The sequence below is a fragment of the Camarhynchus parvulus genome, chromosome 1A, assembly GCF_901933205.1.
Source record: "Camarhynchus parvulus chromosome 1A, STF_HiC, whole genome shotgun sequence".
Classification (NCBI taxonomy): domain Eukaryota; kingdom Metazoa; phylum Chordata; class Aves; order Passeriformes; family Thraupidae; genus Camarhynchus; species Camarhynchus parvulus.
Genome location: NC_044586.1, coordinates 31,699,903 through 31,723,355, shown reverse-complemented (window position 1 = coordinate 31,723,355; position 23,453 = coordinate 31,699,903). Strand labels below are relative to the sequence as shown.

Sequence of the window (23,453 nt, the reverse complement as noted above, 5' to 3'; positions counted from 1 at the left end):
AGGGCTCAAAATCCAATTTTGAAAAGGCAAAGGCATTGTTTAAGTAGTAGACACCAGCATACCCTTACACAACATTTTACAGTGTTGTCTGGAAATAATGTAGTGAGCTGAGCTGCTGTGCTCAATGTTAGAAACGTGTTCCTGCATTTCTGGACATTTCTCAAATGCAGTCAGAACACTCAAAGCTTTCTTTTACACCATGGCTGCTGAGCAGCCAACCCTCAGAGCCAGAGCAAGACTGAACCTGCGCATGGAGTTCAGACTTGGAGATAGCTGCCTAGGAGGGATGCTACCCTCTGGTAACAGAGGAGAACAGGAGACTTCCTTGGATCTTGGAGGATGGGGGAAAGGCTTCTAGCAGTGATAAAGAAGCCTGACACCTGAGAAAGTTAATTGTTGGGATTTCTGAGAAATTTGGGAGTGGATATTAATTAGTGCTTGAGGAAAGACTGAGAAAGCTGTGGATTGAGCCTGGGCTTTAGGGAGAGACTGGTAGTGTCTTATAGTCCATGTTATAAGGAGTTGTGCTAGCAGGGAAAAAAAAAACCCAGTCTTTATTTTGTAACATTTGTTTCATGTGTCTTATCACTGGGAGTTTTCCTAAGTGAAGGATTTATACTACAACACATGTACTTTTGCCACAAACTCTGCACTTATCCTTTCTTGCTTTGTTGTTGCTTAGTCATATTTACAACAAACTAGTTATTATTAGGACATTTCCTTAGCTGTGTGTTTGCATGAATTGTTTTGTAGTGACTGGATACTAGGAATTGGAGATTCATGGATGGGAATGGAAACAGTTTTATAGCTGTTGTCAGCTTCTTATTTATGGTGGTCTAAGATTAGTCACAGAATATGTAGCCAGCACTGAGTCACTGACAATGCATTTATTTCTGACATAAAGTGAAATTGAATTTGGCTCAGTGTCTCACTGCATAGCATTTGACCTTTAAATTCTTGGCAAGAATGTTTGCCTTTTTTGAGGTAAATTTGTTCATAACTGGGTAAAATTAAACATCAATCATGAAACTTAAATTTATGAGGAGATTAGTAGTGTTTTTTGTCTAATCTAGCTCCACTGTCATGGTAAACCACCTCTGCCAGGTTGCAGTATGTTATAAAAGCTCTCAGCTTTGTAGTGGTAGTATTAGTTTGTGATTAAATACATTATAAGGGATATGAAAGATAATATAGTATATGTACACATGCATAAATGAGTTAGGATTTTATGACTGAATATATATCCTTGGATTATTTTCAAGATAATGCACTTACTAAAATGAAATTTCATTAAGGTTGAAAGAATTTTTAGAAGCAAGAGACAGCCATAAAACAGTAGGAAACTTCTTGAAAAAGCACACTAAAGCTGTGAATATTCAGTTAACTCACAAATCTGGGACAAGTGTAACAGTCATTCAGTTTACAATAAAAATAGAACAATTAAAAAAGCACCTGGGGGTATCCAAAGCTTGAATAATAAAAAGAAAACTGCTTCTGCTTTAAATTTTTTTCATTTAGATTTTTCTTTATAGACTGTTCAGTGTTTTCTGAGAATGTTAATCATATTGATTGCAGTATTAAGACACAGAGAGTAATTTCCCCACTTCTCCCCCTTGCTGCTAGTCATACCTGATATTATACCTGAACACAGTCTAAGAAGAGGTTGAGGCCCTCACTGTACTCCAGTGACAGTCGTTACCATTTGTTTTCTGCTAAACAGAGATGCATTCATGATGACTTTGCATTTAAAAGAAATATGGCTAGGAATTTGCCCAAGAAGCATTTTTTCATTTAAACTGGGCTTCATTTTCCAGGCCATTAACTTATGGCTTTACACAGAAGTATACCTTCTGAATAAAGAAGAGTAGTACCTAAAGGAATTGGTGATGGGAAAGTTTCTCAGGTCTTTTGGTGTGGAGGTGGCAAATTAGCATCATCTTTTGTTATATGTGCACAAAATGTCGTTACTCTCTGCACTCTAAAGGTTCTGGATTTGTATCTCCAGAATGCCGGTTCCCACTGGAAAATGTGGGCTTTTTTAATCAAGACCTTTGAGAAGCACAAAGCATAGCAAGAGTTTAACGCCATCTTCACATCCAAGGAAATGCTGTTTCCGTCATCATAAATCCTTTTCTCAGGATCTGGCAGTTCATGACAGCTCTGAGCTGGTGTTACATGATTTTCCTCATTAAGTAGTGAAGAAAATGACAGATGACCATGATGCACTGGAAGAATATTTAAACCCATGCCCTCAAGTGGTTCTTAAAGCTGTAAGTAGGATGTGCAGCGTGGATGTTTTGCCCTGGTTATCCTGAGGAATCAGCCTGCTGAAGAGCCACTGAATTGGAAATGGCAGAGCTTCAGTGTCCCTTGTCACTATTGCAGAAAAGGGCTGTGTGTTTCACATGTTCAATCCCTGCTGCAAGTTCACACTTTAAAATTGTATTAAAGTAAAATCATCCAAAAATTTCAGAGTGAATTTAGGAATAAGAATCTTTGAAACATTTCTTTCCAAGATGACGAATTTTTTTCCAGATGTAATTTTCTTTATGTAATTTGGACTTCTTTACATCTTATGATTATTTGTCTGGTCCAAATTTAAGTTGATGGCTTTGAGGCTGATGGGAAATCTTCACTAGAAAAATGCAGTATCACTTGGTACAATGAAATTGTACTGGTGTGATAAGAAAGTTGATAATTTAGATGATTCATATAGCATACGATAAAGGAATTTTTGTCTTTTTATGTAAGGACTAGCTCAACTCTGCATTACTATATAAGAAATGGTGGTGACATATGTACAAAGCTGACATGGATAGCATCTACAGGTCAAATACAAATGTTTACTGAACAGCAGACAATGTTTTAGTTTAATGGAAAGCTGAACATTTAGACTTGAGTACAGGCAGCTTTTCACTACTCTTTTTAGCTTAAAGAAGTGCATTTCTCTCTAGATTTGCATGATTTTATTTTTCAGTACTTAGATCCCACAGCTGGACACTGAGTTTTCTAATGTGCTAAGGACTGAGAAACATGGTCCACAGAGGCTCTTTTAAGACATGCTCTCAACTGTGCAATTTCCTTTGAAGCATGTTTGATAATGTCAGTCCCAAATCATGGGAAAAATAGCCTACAGTTTTTTACATTTTTTATGTAAAATAATTTGAGTCCCATTTTAGCAAAATAATTTGAGTCCTATTCATGATATTTATACTAAGCAGGACTTTGTATCATGATGAATCCTCCTGAAGTTAGCATTCTATACCTGATTAGTATTTGGTATGATTAGGGTTATCAGCTTAACCCATGGAACTCATTTGTGTAACTAAACTTTCAAAATTTAATAGAGATAGTCAATACAGAATATTTCTTTTCAGTTATTTCTATTTTCTGAAGACTTTTTTTGGTGTGTGCCCACTGTTGTCGGTTCTCCTTTGTTCTTCGCTTTCCTCCTATTGACGCTCTTAATACCACCCAACAGACTTCCAGGCTGCCGCAGTCCTTTTCATCCAAACTCCAGCTACAAGCAGCTGTTCTGTAGGCTGGCTTTTTTTTATTAACTTTGTTAGGAACTATGCCATATCATATTACTGTCTTCTGTTCACGGCCTGTGCAGCTGTAGTTGTTGCTTTCCACAAAAGTCTCTACAGAAAGTCATAACCTCTCTTTTCTCAGTAGATTTGTGTATGTGTCCTTTGCTGCCCTCAGGTTATCTTTGCATTGTGAATAAGGTGTTTTCTACCAAGTGTTTTTTTGTTAGTTTAAACCAGTTCTGCTGGCCAATTTCAACTTGATATGAGCCTTTCCACAAGTACTAGTGCTTTTTCTACCAAGAATTTCCTTTTATTTATGTTATCAAATAAAAACTTACTCCAGAGCAGTCCACCAGCTTTGGAAGGACTGATTAGCATTGTAGCCAGACGAGCATAGGGCTGAGATCTGCCAAACTAACTTCTATTTAGGTGTTTAACTTTCTGTCAACTTCAGTGAGAGCTCAGGCATGTAAATAGGTTTTAGGAGCTTAAAATCCCATGCGGATCTGATTTCAGTTATTTTTCATTGAAATTTAGGCATCATATGAACAATGGGAGATGAATCTGAAAATACCTCATTCCTCTTCCATTCCAAAAACTGAATTCACCAGCATTTCATGGTTAGCCTCTCTGCCAGCTCCCTGGCTGGCTTTCAAGAGCTGAATTAGAAGCTATTAAATGGGAAATTAGGTGGAGTACATTGCACCAAATGTTTCAGACTTAGAAAAACTCCCTACTCCCAGAGATAGCTGAATTATAGCAAACATAATACAATAGGGAAAGACTGTGAGATATGTGATGAGACTTAAGGGATCCTATGTATGATTCTTGGGAAATTTAAATTTGGGATTAGGATGAGAATTTCCACTAGCCAATCAGAGAACCGTCCTCAGCAATTAGTTTCTTACAATACCACAGTCATAACCTTTTTCATGCCCTTTCTTTCAGTGCACCTTTCTGGAAATTTGGATTAATAATACAATTCCCATTAGGTACATATCAAATTGTCAATGTATAAGAATCGATAATAAGTTTTTATACAGTTCCAATGTAACCTGAAATAATAATTGAAAAATATGCAGTTTCTGGATTCCATAATTTTTAGTGTGAACAGTGATCACTTCATCATAGTTAAGTCATGTTTAGAAAATTTAGACAAGCTGCATGATTACTCTAGGAAGCATGGAATGATTTGTTCAAATCAGTACCATCTGTGGAGAGAAAAAGTTGGGGGAATTTTAGTCATTCTTGAGGAATGGAAATCTGATTCTCCATGCTAGAGTAATTGTAATCCTCTTTGTATCTGTAACCCAATAGCATAGCTGTCTTGAAATTGTCTCTGAACACAATCACCAAGTTCAAGAGATGCTGTGCCGCTGGGTGTCACTGCTCTTCACTGGGGCCCTAGGACCAAAGCTCTTTGATCTGCTCCAGTTTCAGGTCATATCTTTTCATTTGTTCCAATGAGTGATTACATTTATGTTTGATTTGCCTAGGTAAGGAAGGAGACAAAATTAGCTTGATTTTAAACTGACTAACGTTTAAGGCTCTGATTCCATTTTAAAGGTCTTTCTAGAGAATGACAGAGAAAATTTTACTGTGAATTCTGCTGACTGTCTCTTGATTTTTAGGTTACAAATATTTTGTTTATATAGGTCTTCATAAACTGGAAAAAAGACAACATAAAATAGTTGTCCAAGCTTTTGTGTCAAAGAAGAAATGCTTGTCTGATTGTCTACTATCAGGATACCTGCAAGTTTATCTTTTAAAATGGTGGTTTTCATGTAGTGTTACTTACTGGGATAATCCCAGGTGTTCCCTTCAGCCTTGTGACGATAATGTGTATGGGCATCCTCAGCAGTCAGTGGGAAAAAGGACAGATAGAAAGAGAAACATCATTTCTCCACCCTCCATTCTTCCCCCATTTTCAGTGAGTTTGTCTCTTTTCCAAATACAAGGAAGGCACATAGAGCCTGGATTTATTAGAATTTTGTTAGTCTGCCAGAGAGCCCACAAATCAAAGCCACCACCATTTTGCCTGATACAATTTGTAGTTCTGTCAAAGCCAAGCGTCTTTTCCTTCTTTACTGCAAAATTGCTAACACTTGGTTATTTTTTATGTCATCCTGCATGTTGAAAATAAGAGAACCAGGTACTCTCCTTAAGAAGGAAAAGTCACCATGGTGTCTAGGCATTGCTCTTCCTTTGTCTGTGACCAACCTCTTTAACCTGCCTTGTTTTAGGTGCAGAGACTGCAGTTGTGCCAGCCAGGGCTTAACCAGCTGCACATTTCAGCAAGTTAAAGTATATATTTCCACCTTCCTTCTAACACCCAGCAACTAACCAGTTACTATCTGCTTTATGACAAACCCTAGTATCTGGGTTGGAATATAGCCCAATAGTTAGTTTTCGATTCTATCCCACATTTTATCATTATCATATTTGAGTGTGCAAGAAGTTAAATTTTTGCAGTATCTTAACAGATATTAACAGGTTACATTACAACAGAATAGAAGATTTATGGAAGAAAAATACAGGTATTTTCTACTAACCATGTAGTATTTCTCTGCCTTTATTTTCCATATAGTAGTAGTCGAACTAGGACATTTCTTGTAATTTACAAAAATAGCTAATACAGCTTATATAGTTTTTATGACAATATTGCAGTTATTTTTTTGAAAGGGGGCAAATTAACTATTACATCCCGAAATCTGAGCAAGCAAGAATGGTACTGCATGTTTTGATATTTTTTACTACTTTCTGTACTTATCTTCATGCTAATAGCAGCAGAGAAAAAGAACTTCAATTTTGATAGCCTGGAGTATAATGATGGAAGTTGTCTTTAGCAAAGATTTTTTTAATATAGTTTGTTTTCATTCTGTGTCTGGTTAGACTGTAGCAAGATAGGGGCCTATGGGGCTGTTGCATGTTGGGGGGTTGGGTACTTGAGCATGAGAGCTCAGTGGAAGAACAAGAGATGGCCTGTGGTTCTCTGCCTACTCTCTCTCCTGCAGACTCCTGCTTTGGGTTCATTTGAAAGGATTTTAATTTCTCAGCCTTTTCATCAACACAGCTTTGTCTGATTCAGAATTTATATTTCTTGTTAAATATCCATATTTAGTGGAGAAGTTTTATCTTATTATATTGTGATAATTTTAATAAACAAATTGTTGCAGACAAAAGCAAACATCAGATATTCCCATAGGGCTGAAAGAAAAGAAAAAGGAGTGTTCTCTCTTTCTTCCCCAGTAACGTTGGTCTGGGATCCTTTTCCTCTTTATGTAAGCCTTGGGATTTCTTCAGTTTCAGTTTGAGGATGTATCATGTGTTTTTCTTTTACCAGTGATACCTCTTCCCCCAAAGACTCTAAAGCACTCTTTAAAGCTATGTGCACACAATGATTTCTGAGCTGATTTTTCTGCACAGTTTTTTGCCATAGAGAGTATTAGTATTATCTTACAGAGTCTTAGAGATAATATTAGCTTTCCCTATGACTATGTGATATAGCACAAAACCATATGTTCAACTGGTCTGTGAAATCTGGGAGTACACTGCTGACTCAATATAGACAGGGTAAATGTGTGTACATGCATATATGTATGTACATATAAGCACCGCTTCTGTCTCATGGATGTGAATATAACTTCATATAAATAAGTGGAAGCAAAGTTTGTGGGAACTTTATTTTTTATCTTTTATTCGGCTCTTTCTCTTAATGTTCTTGTAAAGCACTGCTATAATGCCAGACAAATATATTGCATGTATTGATACTTTTCATTCAGAAGGTGTAACAGGAGATTTACAAAACTTACCTGGATGTGTTGTGTGAGGATTTCATGTACCAGCAAGATAGAAGGAGATACATGAGTATTTCTAATGAGGACTGAAGAACCCCAGTTAGAACCTACAGTAAAAGATGTTATGGGTAGCATAGAAAAATAACTTTGTGTAATGTTCCCTCCATTAGTTGAAACAGTGACCCAAAAGTAGCAATAGAAATGTCACATCTCTCTAAACTGGTCCTACATCCCATGCCTGCAAGAATTTTTTTCTTTATTTCAAAGCTATAGTAAATGTATGCTACCTAAATATGTACACTGTGATTTATGCCATTGGAAATATTGCTTATTAAACATATTAGTTTGAATCTTGGTCTTTAGATATGTTTATTAAAATATGTTTTCAACAATGGATAAAAGTCGTATAGTTGCAACCACTTTTCGTTCAAATTAAGGTATCTTACAAGTGTTTTAATTTGTAGTTCCTAGTGCTCCCAGGGATATTGTTTTTTCCAATGTGCAATCAACAAGTGTGACCTTGCATTGGAGATCACCAAAATCTATCCTTGGCTACTTTCAAAACTACAAGATTACCACCCAGCTACAATCCATCCACTGCAGTGACTGGGAGGCTATGGAATGTATTGAATATGAGATGCATCAGTATTTATATGAAAATGTCATGGATGACTGGATAGAAGACACAGTGTATGAACTGAAAAAATACAGATGGTACAGATTTGCTGTTGCTGCCAGTACAAATGTTGGTTATGGCAGTTCTTCACCTTGGATTTCAACTCAAACCCTTCCTGGCTGTAAGTAAGGATGTCTGCCATGTTTCATAATGCTATAACAATGTGATGTTCATTTAAATAACAAGAACTCTTGTTGAAGTTATTTCTTCATAGACCTACAATATTGGTAAAGTCAATAAGGATTTATAGCAACTCTTGACCTACTATATATATATATATATATATATATATATATAAATTGTGTGGTAGGTGTACATACCTAATACTGACTGATACTTCAATGTATTTTGTGTACTCTTTTATATTTACTACTTACCCAACAGTATTTCAATCCTCAGCTGTACTACACGTGTAGACTTGGTAAGTCTGAATTTTTGCTGGTATGAGTTGATATGCCATTTTCAATACAAATTCACCTGTGGGGTGTGCCAATGTAAAAGTATTTTTTAAATTCTTTGACTAAAAAAAGTTGCAAAAATTTCCTGAAATCCTGAAATCCTGTTGTGTGCAATGGAATTGAAGCAATAGTTTCTGAGGGATTAAGATTTCTATCCAAAACCATATCCACCTACCGAGTTTACTAATCAGAGTAGCCATGAAACATGTACAGGATTGCCATGACACATAATAGAACTCTCATGCCTCAGCTGAGGATTTAAGTTTCCAAGTAAGTGAAGAGGTAGTTGTCATATATAAGTCAGCACAAAATATTTGAGAGAAGGGGACATGAAACATAAATTATTTAGGCAGTTGTCATGGGAATATATGATCTTCCCTACCAGTTTGCAGCCATCCTAGGACAGACAATATCTTAGATCTGGCCTCTGTAGAACGACTGAGAATCACCACAGATTGCCTGACTTAATCACATCTCTTTTAGTAATTTCCCCTTTCAAAGTAGTAGTAATAATAATAATAATAATAGTAATAATAGTAATAATATAATAATAATATAGCTACCAGTTGCTTAAAGAGCTGTGTACCAAGGACTACTCAGTGGTCCAGATATTTAGCTTGTCCCACTCAGGTTTTTATACTCATGTGATGTGTGGACACTGTGATAGTAAACATCATAACAGCCTGACTTTTTTATAAAGCTCAGAAGTAGTCCTTGGGATTGAGAAGTGCTGGAATCAGCTGCAGAGTCATTCTCATGTGCACTTACTTTCTTTGTCCAGTGACTCATGGGGAAGCTCTGCCTATAAATCAGTGCAACATTTTAAATTAAGGGAAAGAAAAAACCCAAAAAACCCAAACGGAGCAGAAAATAGATAATGGAAGTTCTGCACAACTTAAGCAACTCTTGAGCCAGCAGCTCTGGGGAGATTTCTTACTATTAAAATGATAGAACTCAGCTGCTGACATATGCAAATACTTTAAAAAAAATTGTTGCGGAGTTAAAAAAAAAGTTAGGGAGTTAAACTGGAAGGGGAAGCAGATAATGAAAACACATATAATTGCATACAGTTAGGATGCTTTTTATGATTTCTTCTTCAGAGAGTGATGATTTGGTTTAAGAGAGAGCTAGTTTCCTATCCAGTCCCATGCCAACTCAGTGTCATTCTCAGCAGCAGGTCCTCTGTGTGTTCTATTAGATAGTTTACAAGTGGTGGGGTAGAAAGTATAAAAGTTCCACCAGTTCTTCCAGCCCAGTGTCTGGGGCTGCTGGCCTGTATCTGTGGTGATGGAAGTAGGCAGCAATGAATTTCCTGTGAGTTAGACTGGTGACACATCAGGAGATAAGCTGCCTATAAAACACACCGCTGTGGAGTCAAGGCAGCATGGCACTATTCCAAATGTCATGTCTGGGCACTGGTCTTTGTCCTGGGGTAATGGCAATCAGCTGAGGAGGAAAAAGAAGACAAAGGTGACATGACATATCTGGGTAGCCAGCGGGCAGCTCTGTCGTGCTTCAGCAATGCTAGGAGCCTCTGTGAGCACTAGCTGATTTTTAGCAAGGTCAGGTTTCTAGGTACCTCATACTTTTCAAAGCCTAGTTTTTAGAATTGCTGTTAAAAATCCCCTCAGTTCTGCTCTTTCTTTTGCAAAGGCTACAGCCTATATCAGGAAAGAGCAATTCAGAATGCACCAAGCAGATTCGGCACTCTGGGCAGCCTTGTAACGTGTACGCAGAAAACAGGTGTTGATCTCCCTCTCCTTTCCCTCATGAACAGGGCCAAGCATCCTCTGGATTAGCCTGCTGATACACAGCCAATATACATGGTCTGTTAGGGCTTAAGAGTGCTTAGCTGCTATGTAAAATACCCTGAGTACTTAGCCCATAAAATCAATGGGAGTTGTGTTTGCACATTTGAGGGCAGAAGTTAGGCGCTGTTTCACTTGATTTTCAAGGAGTGCCACTGTAAGACATTGTTTCTACCAAAGGTAAAGTTACTTTTGTTGTGAAATAATAGTTAAAGGATTTTTTCTTCATAATTCATTGTGTTCTCAGATATTTGTATTTTTCTAAAACACAAAGAAGATATTCAGGTATTCTCTAAAGCCTAAAGAAAATATTCAAGTATTATATTCAGGAAGTTATTTATTATCATATTCAGGAGGAGCATATAAGGTGAAAACTGTTAGACTAATTTCCCAGAATATAAAGAGAAGAAACCTCAAGAGCAGCAAAAATTACATAAAATAATTCCTAAATGTTTTTTACTGAGGACCTGATGGTTGTGCTAAAGCAGAAATACCTAATAAGTCTGACTATCCAGGGTGTAAGGTGAGGATCTTAGCTGTTTATTTCAGTTGTTCATTATGAAGAAAAAATGTAAGGCTATAGGAATTATTTTCAAGATTCTCTAACTTATTTGCAAGTCTCAAACAAAAAATAATGTCAGTGTTCTGTACTGAGAGTGGTTATAGAATTACTCTGTGAAAATACTATGGATTGCTAATGCAGCCCAGTTCTCACATCACACAGATAAACTGTTCAGCCTTCCGTCTTGCAGATTAATCTCACAGGAATTGTCTTACTGTCTCATAAAGTAGTGTGATAGCACCATTACTACTTAGCTGATTGATTGCCCAAGAGCCAAATCTATTCTACAAGATTAAATATTTCCATCATAACTTAGATTTATATAGTTACCAGCACAGAAGATCACAGTGTTGTGTCACAGTAAAGGAAAGGGCATGAAATGTTTTCCATAGCTATGGAAACTTTGTTCCCTCACCCCTACACTTACCCCAAGTTTCACTATTACATTTATGAGGAGAATAAGATTGGCTGAACTTAGGCTTTCTGAGAGAAAAATAATCGTGGAGGGTCAGTGTTAGATGGAAAATGAATGACAGTAAGATCACTGACCTCATTTTGGATCTCAAACAGTTACACAATGCAATGCGTTTTGGTAAACTGCCAAGTCCCCTAATGCCAGGATACACTGAGGTACAAAGGAAAATCCCAGATGTTTGAATGTCCCATGAAGGCCAGGACGTACAAGCATGGGGCAGAGGGTTATGCTTCTCTTTTCAGCGCCTTCTTTCCCAATCCCTGCTGATACCCAGTTGCTTGGTACTATTAAAGAAATGTTTCTGTGTGATGAAAAGTAATGAGATTTCACATCTTGTTATGTGTTCCTTCTTCCGGAAAGCTTTGCCTGGCAGAACGTGTTTCTCTTTGTTTGTTACATTTCCTCAAAAGTAAACATTTGAAAATAATTATGGGCTAATATAAGATATAACTGTTTTAAATCACAAAAAAACCCCCTAGATGCTTAAAAATTAAATAATTGAAGCACACACTTTATTTTTGCTGGGAAAAGGAAAAAAGGAGCTGATCCTAACCAAACTGGCAAGCATGAATTTCTGTTAGAAAACTGGAGTAATCAGTCTTATTTTTGAAGATTATGCTAAATGATGGGCTATCCAGACTTATCTTCAAACTAACACACTTAACTGCTGCCTTAGCATCAGGACACAGATGGATGGGAAAGATGACCCTGACCTCCATAAGACCCACATTCCTGTGCAAGGATAGAAGCATGATAATCAGGAAATGATGGTTATTAGTTACAGAAAATGCATTATTGTGAAAACCAGGAGAAAAGTGCTTATGAGAGGAAGTGATTGGATTATGGGGGAATGAGAGAATAAGACTAGGTCATTTCTCCAGAGTAAATTGCTGTGATTTATAAGAGAAAGGGGGTAGTGATATCATGGCTTCATACTGACCAGATTCATTTCACAAACAAACCTAAATCAGAATGCGGCAGTCATCCACTGAATCAAACACAGATTTAAAAAAGATGTTTTTTGTAAGACATAATACATGTCAGATACCTTTAATTTTCTGATTTTCTCCCCAGTTATACCTGTAATTTCAGAAAATGTTCCTACATTTCAGTATGATTTGGTTAATGTACGATATTTTACTTGCATAATGAAATAAACCACGTATTAATATTTAGATGTACTTTGAACAAGAAACTTAAATATAGCATACTCAATCAGAATTTTCTTGCAAATATCTACAAATACATCAAGTACAAACTGCATATGGAAATTAACCATATAAGGAACTGCAGACTGTATAATTTGTAGATGATATTATGCTTTAAAATTATTTCACACCATCTAATGCATAACTGCAGAGTCCATTAGTTCTATAAAAAACAATGGAAAATTGCCTTTGGAAACTTGGTTGGTTTGAAAACTAAGGCCCAAGAAGCTATATATATATATCTATATATATATATATATATAAAATTTTATACTGTTTTTCAGAAATTTACTTTTGCAATAAAGCTGATAAATATCATTGCCACAGTTACTAGAAGCATTGTTTACTCTGAAAGGCTGTTTGGTAACAAGCCTGACATGCATTACCTGAAAAATAGAATTTGTGCTTATTCTAATTTTCAGGGACTGTAGTTGCCCTTGTATTTTGTTTTATCTTTTGTAGCTCCCCACTTGACAGCCAGCCTTCTCTGAGCACTCTGCTCTTTTACCACCCCTCATGTGCACTCACACTTCATGCAGTTACACTCCATTCCGTTGTTCCATGCTCTTCAGTATTTTTGGGGACTGCTTCCAGTCGTTGAACTTGATCCTGCCTATAAAGTCTTGTATATTCCTGCTAATCCCAGCACAGGAATCTAATTCCTGTATCCAACATGCTAAACTCATTTTAGCACCTTACCTAATCCCAAATATTTCTCTTTTATTCTGCAGTGATGGTGCCAAATTTTCACCTCCATAGTGTAAAATTTTATTATTTTCCTCATTAATCTTTCACAGATAACTGCAACAGCTACATACTTCTTTCCATATTCTTTTCCTTTTCCCACCCTGTGTTCTTCCTGAACCAAGTGGCCTTGTACACTCTCCAATTTTTTTCCTCATTTAGCCCTCTTACCTAATGATTAATAGTGGCAAACTACATATTCATGTGTTAATCTTGTTTGAGAAAAGAGACTTCATCTTCTGATTAGCATAGGTATGATCGCTTTAGTAATTTTTTAGAATATATTGTTGAATGATATGGATACTTTTGTGGTAGATTGAAAAGAAGGCACCATGAAGTCAAGTTCTGGAAATATGCACAAATAATTTTTTGTTTTTTAACAGGTTGCCCAGTGTTACTTTCCACAGTTGTCTTTTTTTTTTTTTGTAGTGCATCCAAAAGCAAGGCGCCCTGGAGCCAATTTCTGTGATTATCTACAAATCTGTTGTCATTCTATTCCAAATTTCATTTCCCTGAAATTTAAATGGGTTTTATGAAAAAATCATACCATTTGCTGAGAATTGCTGAGTTGTTACCATGATTTCATAAATTTCTTGTTCATGAATAAGAAATAATTTGGTTAATTCACATATCACCTGAACAAATGGAAATTTTTGGGAAATCTTATTTCTTAATGTGAACATTCTTGCCCTCTTGCAATTCTTACCAATTCTTTTGTTTGGGTTTTCTGTATTTTCTCAACATGCTAAGAATAAATTGAAAGGAAATGCAGAAAATTATTTCTACTTCTAATTTCTGATACTACTGGAATTTTTTTCTAGCATGCAGAATTTGATGTCTTTTCACAATTTCTTGTTCTTGGAATGATTCATTTGACATAAAAATATATTATACTTGTCTATTTGTATAAATATTTGCATATATTATGCTTGTGTCATGTGAAATACTTATAAAGAACTTGTAATTAAATAACCCTATAATCTCAATTTAAAATGAAGTCGTGGGCAGTCCATATCCTAGAAAAATTGTAGTGGTGGTTATAATGAAAGATGTATTTCTAAATCACATGGTGTGACTTACATATGAAAAAAAGAGAAAAATTATAGTTATTTAAGCAGTGTGTAATCTTAATTGTGAGATAAAGTTTTATTTTCAAACCTCTACCGGCCATTAAAATTATACTGGGTTATTTTTTGTGCACTTTGTTGGCCATGATTCATTCACAAACACTTTTTTTTTTCTGCAGCTCCAGATGGTCCTCCAGAAAATGTGACTGTTTTAGCTACATCTCCTCACAGTATTAATGTCAGCTGGAGTGAACCTGCCATCATTACAGGACCAACGAGCTACCTCATAGATGTTACCTCAGTAAGGCAACCCTGTTTTACTCAATGGTTATACAGATGGTTGGGGATATCAATACCACAGCAATAGAAATTGCAGGACAGACATAAGTGGGTTGAAAACCATATAAATGTGTCTATTTCCACAGAAATTCCACATAAGAATTAATTGTACATTTATTCATTTTTTAATAGGAGATAAATTAGTTGGTTCATATTAAAAAAATGTGCTAATGAGAGGTCTTGGAGGGAAAAAAGTGTATCTATAAATGTACGCAGGAGAACAGCAGTTGAGCTTTGTGGAAGTGGACCTCTTTTTAAACGTAATGACTTTTTCTTCTTCAAAGGAAGGGAAGGATCATTGCAGTGATTTTACAAACCAAAGTGGAGAGCCTAGCAAAAGGAAATGACTTATACAAAGTTACACAGCACCAGAGGGCAAACTTTAAAGTCAAGCTAGATTTCCCACTTTGCACTTGGTGCTCTGTCCATCAGATTAGTCTATTTTGGTAGCATAGTAATAACACTTTTTTCTCCTTGATCTTTATAACCAAAAAAAGCTGACATAAGAGGAAAATTCTGGTGGCTTTTCTCTTTTCATCCTCTACTGCACTTACAAAACTCCTTAAACCCACCATTAATAAATCCCATTTCCTGCCCTGTGGCAAGATAGGCATCTTTCTAAGTTCAAGCCCATGAGAAGTAGGATATAAGTTCCATGTTCTGCCAGGAATTATACAGAGAGGGCTGTAAGTGAAAATAAGAAGTAGCTTACCAGATGTTACCTAGGCAAAGTTGCTGCTTACAATTTCAAAAATGTTGAATCATTCTGTTTGAAAAACAGAAGGAAAAAATTAAAAGTCTACTTCAAACTATTTAAGGCCTTTAAACAGAAATTTAAGTTTTCTGAGAAGAGAGTAAGACTATGTGTGTATATTTAATTTTTCTGATTCTGTCATAAGGATTACTGATCTGCTAATATATTAATGCTATTTCTGCAATCAAAATGTCTAAGGAGATAAGTAAAAAAATACCAAATATTTTTAAGCTACTCAAAAAAGTTACAAGAGAGAGTAATGTATAGTCTTGTAATCTTCTCTTCCTCTAAGTTCATTGTACAACATGCAGAGAGAAATCTGCTCAGTTCTGAACAGGCTTAGTGCAGCAATACAATGGCAGGATGAAGGATGTATGACAAGGGGAGGACTTACAGGGGTGATTGCTTGGCGCAACTGGTAGGTCACTAAAAACTACATAGCAAGTTTTATTTCCTCTCTCATAAAGTAAGAGAAGACTTCTTCCTCGTAAACAAGTCCTGTCATTTTTGACTAAACAGCATTTTAGTGCATCAGCAGGAAAACATTTAATGTTTCTATAAAACTTAAAAATTAAGTTTTCAAAGCTTGAATTTTTTGGGATTTAATATTTTATCAATTTGTATTGAAAAAAATTCCTCTCTGTCTGAAAATTCCAAAGTTATCAATGATATCTCTCAATCTACACTCTAAAAATATTATAAATACCTTATCAATATAAGTTATAATAAAACTCTTGAAGGAAGGTGATCTATGGAACGTTCCAGCATTTGAAAGGAGCTTAAAAAACTGTTTTAAATCTTCAGTTTGGAGGACCAGTTTTTATAAAGTGAATTTTTTGGGTTTTTTTCAAAGTATCTTTCAGATAACCAGGTTTATGTTTATGGATTCCCTGTAATTAGATGTTGTCTGTCTAACGACTGGCACTACAGGTGCCAGTTCTGGAGAATTTTTGTAGACAAACTCCTTCCTTCCTAAAGACCAGTAAAGCTGTCCCAGTCTTTTTCAGTGAAATTTTTAGTATATATTTTATTGTCCCAGTGGGAAAGTTTTATGAAGACTCCAAATTCCACAAACTTCCAGTACGTATAACTTTACTCATTTTTATTCTCAACTGAGTATCTTTAAATATTTATAAAAATAGCATCATAGAACAGAATAATTCAGGTTTTTCTTCTGTTATATACTGAAAGTTAATAATTAGTATTCATATATGAATGTATTAGGATTCTGCTTAAATTACTAAGATGTGCCTTGCAGCTTTAAGGATCAGAAAAGCTAAAAACTACTCCATTATTTTTCCTCCTAGTCATGGTTTTGTTTGTTGTACTGTAATTCTGAATAAAATATTCCTGGAAATAGGTAAGGAAAATGGAACTTAACCATTAAAATTCATGGAGAATAGAAATAAATTTAATGATGTAGTGCTGTGATTATACTTTAGCTGTTGGATAAATATTTATATGCCAGATTCTTGATAGTCAGAAAGAAGAAAATGTTTCAGCTCTTGATGGCCACCCCAGGAAATGAATGTCTGTGTAATTCATCAGAAAGTTTAGTTCAGGTTAATTCTCAGTGGGGATATATGCCTATCTGTCAAATAAATGGTATGCTTGAGCTGTTCTAATGTTTTATCAGCTGCATTTAATACAGATTTTGTTCAGTGGGAAAACTACTGTACAGCTACCTAATTCTCTTTTCAAATTACACACTGAAGAAACAATAATAAAAACATTATTAACTGAAGCAGTGGGAATATACATAAATGCAATTTTGTAATTGATACTTGATGAAACACTAGAAAAGTACCCATTTTTTCCTTTTTGTTGTTTTTGAAGATACCATTGGAAGTGATTAATTGGATATAAAATCCAACACAGGAGATTTTTCTACAGAACTACAGATTATTTGAGATTAAAAGATGAGAGGTATCCACAATGCAATTCAACCTGTAGCCTGCTCTAAACACAGAAACAAGTGTACCTAAAGTATTCCTCAAAAATTGTTCATTATCTTTATCATATAATATCCAGCACTGAAAATTGCTCAGCAACCCTCAACATATTATTTAGCTGATAACTAAATTCATAGTCATGGTTTTAGTTACATTTTTAGGTATATCAATGCAGATTGTGTAATTTTTAATTCTGTTTGGTTTTTGGGTAAGTGAAATAGCTATTCATATTTTTGTGAACACTGTAAACAGCAGGTTATCTTCAATTTATTAACATCCTTTTTTATATTTTAAAGTTATTTCTAGGTCTCGTATACTCCACTCATTTTTAGAATGAACCTTAAAGCTTTCCAGGTTTCTGCTGGGAGAATTAATCCTTTCCAACTCTCATAAAAAAAGAGCTTCTATGAATATATCCAAAGAAGAATTGCACCTTCCACTGTTGTATCAACATTATATATTGCTGCCCAACTTCCTAATTGTATTCCCAAACAATCTTCTGATACATAGATGCTCATCTTCTGGATCTTTGCCTAGTTTGATGCCTGTTTCAGGTCACCATAATTACCCTGGCCCAGTGTCTCCAAATTGGTTCATGTTTGCTTGGTGTGAGACAGCACCAAGCAAAGAGCCCATTCCCTTAACCACAAACTTCATGAAGTGCCAGAAGGGGTTAGATGGGAGTGTATTCCCCAGCACAGCTTTGTACACTTGGGATCCAGAGACTCCTTGTGAACCCTTTTTATATAACTAGTTAGGGAAGTGGAAGGATAAAACTTAAATAAGATATTAAAATAATAATTTCCTGCTTTTGCTGTTTCAAGCCTTGTAACAACTTTTTTTTATTTTACTGGTTTTTTTTACAGGTGGATAATGACAACTATAAAGCTCAGTTTCTGAAGACAAATGAGGAGGATAAAATCTTAGAAATTTCTGATTTGAAAGCATTTACAAGGTATTCTGTAGTGATCATTGCCTTTACAGGGGATGTTAATGCTGCGCTCCTAGAAGGCAAGCCTAGTTCCCCTGTAATTGTCTCCACTTTTGAAGCAGGTTTGTAACTTTTTTCTACTTTATACAGATCAAAATTCACAGGTTTTCTTTAATTTGACAAATACATGAGGACTTTAAACACAAGGTAGGCTTTTAATACAGATTTGTCCTCACAATATTTTTTCTTTAATATTTAAAAAGGTGTCAGACAACAAAAAAGAGATGGTTATAAATACTAAGATTTACCTTCAGCTATGCTGGATCCTATCTTGCTCCATGTAAAAGTTGGCTATGTGGAACACAGCCAACTAGATTACTTCTATGGGCAATGAAGAGAAAGGTTCTATCTATACATTACCATGTATATATGAGATACCTGTCTTAGTCAGGGATGACTCCTTTGTGGAGGTAGCTGTTAAGATACTACTGAAAACTTCATACAACATCCTTGGTTTTGGTGCAAAATTTAAACATAAAAAAATAAGGGAAGTGAATCCTACCATTTAGAAGTGGTATCTGTGCACACTTGAGGACATTATCTGTGTATTCTCTGTGGAAGGAAGTTGCTAGTGAAGGCCCATAGGAAACTCTGCTTGAGTTAGCTGTTCCACAGATTCTAAACAATCTGGAGAATGAGCTAGATATTAAGGTGACAAAAGTAGATGATGATGTAAAGTTAGTAAGAGAAATAAAATTGAGAGATGAGATGTTAAAGAAAAGTAGACAGCCTTTGCATTTGTTTAGAAAACTATAATTAGTACAAATATATAAATATATACATGAGGAAGATTTAGTCCTAACTCTACATACATAGATCATGGTTGCACTCTATCTACTCTATTGCTGGTTTTGAATTGTTTTCCACTGTTTAAACCAGCAAACAAGCAAAACACTAAAACTATTTTCTCAAGAGGTATTGAAGTTCTGTTTCATTCAAACTAATTATCACTTGTGTACAAAGCATAATTATCATAACTCTAGAAGGTCTGCTGCAGAACAACTTTTTAGTTACATACTCAGGTTAATGTCAGTTTTAAGCGTACCGCACAGTGATTTTATTTATCAGTTATCTTTCTTTTGATGTATGAAAATCCAAGGTCCCTATTGATATGATGCTATATGTATATGTATGTGTATAGATATAGATATGGATATGGATATGGATATAGATATAAATATAGATATCTCCAACGCTTTAAATAAGATAAATTCTAATGATTTCATTACCTATTTCTATGCCTGGAAGATCATATGCTCTTGTGCTGTGGAAAAAGATGTGGCTATGTGGTAGCTGGGTCTATTCTGAGACAGGCAGCATCCTGTGGTACCTTTTCTGGTAGCTCTTTTCCTTATATCAATATGTGATACATTAGGAGGTGCAGTAACTTCGGAGAGGAACAGGTTTATTTTTTTCCATCTCATTTCATCTGGCTTGTACAGCTCAGCATATGGCGTAGTTAGGACCAGTTGACACAGACTTACTGCAGAGAAGCCTCAGTAAGCATTTGTTGGCTAGTATAAAAAACCTGGGAAATAGGACAACTGCATCTAAATCCTTGGCTGAGGGAATGTGTTTACTTTCCACTGCTTGATTTCACTATTTAGAGGTCACGCCACATACTTGTCTGCTCAGGTAGAGCAATAAATATTTAGCTGCCTGGAAAGAATGTTACAGCCTTTTCCTTCAGATAGGGACATTGGGAAAATGATTTATATCTTTGCTGTCTTAAGAATAAGCTACTGGAATCAGCATTTGACAAGATACTGCCTCCAGGGAAAATGCACTTTGTGCTTGTGTCTGGGCATCAGTTAGTGGAAAAATTTTCCTAAAGATTTAGTTGTGAAAAGCAGAGACTCTTAGGAGCACAGTGGCTTGTTTATGTGTTGGGGGGGAGCTTGCTGTTAATAGAGGAATACTCTGCTGTTTTCAGAAAGGAATACTCACTGACTCTTGCTTCTTGCTTGTCAACTTGTGCAAGGATTTGTCAACCCCAGATGTATTTCAAGGCATAATGATGCTTTCAGGCTTTTAAAATAGATAATCGGGAAAAAAATTTCTAAGTAGCGACTACTGAGCGTTATTTAATCATTATTTTAAAATTTTGTAGCATTCAGTGCCATCATTAAGAAAACAATTTCAGTAGATATTTCACCTTTTATTGTGTTTATGAATATTTACATATGCAAAAAGTATTTGAGAATTTTTAATACAACCCAGAAAATATCAATGAAATAATACTGATATACAAAAAATATAATTTTAATTTTTCAGGTTTTTCTCTAATAATAATAGTAGTAAACTGATTAAGTGGGTCATTGAAATATTTATTTCAGTGCCTGAAGACCCACCTAACAACATAACTTTTCAGAAGATACCAGATGAAGTAACAAAATTCCAAGTAACATTTGTGCCACCATCTGAACCAAATGGAAATATTCAAGTGTATCAAGCTATGGTTTACAATGAAGATGACCCTGCTGCCATCCAGATACACAACCTTAGTGTCATTGAAAAAAAAGATCAGTCAGTCACTGCCATGATAGAAGGACTAAAAGGAGGACATACCTATAATGTCAGCGTAAGGACTGATACATTTTTTGGGGAGGGGACTATTTCTTTTTCTTTGATATAAGTATGAGATTAGTTTGAAACTTCAGCTGAATATGAGATTTTCATGCCAAGAATGTAAGCTGGGGTGCAAAGAGAGGCAAGTGTGAGGAACAAGGGGAGAAATGAACAGGATAGAGCAAGCGAGAGCAGGATGCATCACTAGTCTGGATGACCAGTTCATGTAGCAAAGCAATTTGTGACACATAGTCACAAGCACAAGACTAAATGTCTCTCTTAATTACAGTACTGGCATTACTCACTGGACATGAAAGGTCCAGTTCTGCAAGGGGAGCTTGCCAGAAGTATGCGCATGAAGTAGTTTCAAATAGTCAGAGACTGGGACATGGGAGGAGGAAAGGTCATTCTTCAAGTGAACTTGCTTACTCCTTTTTTGAGAGCTACACTATAAGCAGAGAAGTGTTACCACACTTAGGATTTCAAAGCAATATAAAGTAAGTTCTAGCCTAGTGTGAATGACAAAAGGAGTGTTTCAGCATTTATTGCTGCTACAGATGTATCCAGAATTGGCAAATATGAAGCTATTACAATACTCATTAAAACAAATGTTTGTTTTTTTAAGGTGTATGCAATTAATGGTGCTGGTGCAGGGCCAAAAATTCAATTGAAAATAACCATGGATATCAAAGGTATGTCCCATAAAGTATGCTGTATCTGAAATCTCTATAAATTCTGAAGAAATTGCTCTTCCACCTGTGATTACACAGCTGTGTGCCTTGAGCTAGTAATTAGGGGCTGCATAATGTAGGAACAGGAATGTATAATTGATCCCCTTGAATTGTAGTGTTCAGTTTTGCTGATCATTTGCTATTTGTATCAGAGGCATACTGTCAAACACATGCAGACTCATTGAAATAATCATATCAAGTTCAATATTTTAATCACTATCAGCAAACAGCTTCGGATATGACATAGGAATAGCTAAGTATGCAGTATCACAGTTGTGAAACAAAGTCATTGATTGATATTAATTGAAAAATTAAAATTCACTCTTTTTATTGTTTTTTCTTTTAATTGAAAATTATATATGTAGGCATTCATCAGAATATGGTTTTTAGAGGCTTAAGACACTAAGTAGAACATTAAGTTGTCCCTGAAAATATGCTGGAGATTTTTTTGCATAACTCAGCTGTGTGCCTTTAACAACGTACCTCCAGTGTAAGTATTGTAAAACAGAATTCTGTTGTATATCTTTTCTTAAAAACAGAACCACCAAGGCCCAAAAAGAAACCAGCACCAGTTTATGATACCAATGGAGCATTACTTGTCACAGCTACAACAATTACAATCAGAATGCCAATATGTTATTACAGTGATGATCATGGCCCTATCAAGAAGATACAAGTTCTTGTTGTGGAAGCTGGAGGTAGAGTTTAATAAATTCCCTTGAAAACTGTTTTCAGGTTCAGGCTGTTTGTCTTTTTAATTTGTTCCTTGGATTTCAGTAATTTCATTTTAGAAGACAGACAACAAAGTCACTTCTGCTGTGGCAACAGCATTAAGGGCACACAATACCTGTGGGCTGGGTACTGGATTCTGGAAATGCTTTCCAGTGTAGTGTCTTCCATGCTGTTTGAAGCCACCAATATTATTCAGTCCCTAATTTTATCACTACAGTTCTTTACTTTCTGTTTCCTTGAAAACCACCCTAACATTTCACATTTGTGAGTATAAATGAATACGAGACTTTTGGGGTTTGGCAAGGTTATTCTTCTGTTGCTATTAGTGTTGCTTGTAAAAGAATGCAGCCATGTGCAGTTGATATTTCCATTTCATTATGGGGGCAGAGAGTTATATAAATCCCCTCTGCACACTGTGGGTAAGAATGTTTATTCCCTTGTATGGGCTGATGAACATATACGTGTGTGAACAGCGCTGTGAAACCTTTTGAGTAATTGCTTACCAATGTGAGTGGGAGTTTTATGATAGGACAGCTCATGATCAGGCTTACTTTACCTAAGAAGGACAGACTCCTGATATTTAAATACCCTATTTTACTTGGTTTCAAAGGATAGAAGTAAAGTATGCACATTAAGTGAACGTACCTTAAGTGTCTCACCTTCTTCTGAATTTTGAATTTTAGCACTAATGCTAATGACATTTAGTTCATAACTATTGCAGTGAAAAGTCTCTTGAACTGAAAGATAAATGAATACCACGCTAAGCCACATTGTGAAGATTTTTCTTATGAGCTGCTGGGTACTATCCACATATGGAAATCTAGTAATTTAATTGTGAAATAATCCTTTGCTAGCTAGCTAGCCATGCGCAGTTTCAAAGCTGAGTGTCTTGCGCAAATAATATCCTCTACAGGGAGAATTGCTGTGTGAAATTACCCCTCAGATTTTCTAGATATGATTTAGTTGGTTTACTCAGAGTTAACAAAACATGGATAGTGTGGATAGTAAGGAAATTTGGGTCTAAGTGGAAATTCAGTTATAGGCTTATTTGTGTAAAT

The 23,453-nt window shown here is 35.7% G+C and overlaps 1 protein-coding gene across 1 annotated transcript in view; it reads left to right on the top strand.

The window, feature by feature from the left end:
- The window catches only part of PTPRQ (protein tyrosine phosphatase receptor type Q), a 99,233-nt gene that overhangs the window by 43,634 nt on the left and 32,146 nt on the right, over window positions 1-23,453 (top strand). The window contains exons 26-31 of the mRNA XM_030960825.1: window positions 7,795-8,127; window positions 14,508-14,629; window positions 18,240-18,426; window positions 20,701-20,945; window positions 21,558-21,624; window positions 22,203-22,361. Of these exons, the coding sequence (XP_030816685.1) occupies window positions 7,795-8,127; window positions 14,508-14,629; window positions 18,240-18,426; window positions 20,701-20,945; window positions 21,558-21,624; window positions 22,203-22,361 (1,113 nt within the window). The remainder of the gene's footprint in view (window positions 1-7,794; window positions 8,128-14,507; window positions 14,630-18,239; window positions 18,427-20,700; window positions 20,946-21,557; window positions 21,625-22,202; window positions 22,362-23,453) is intronic.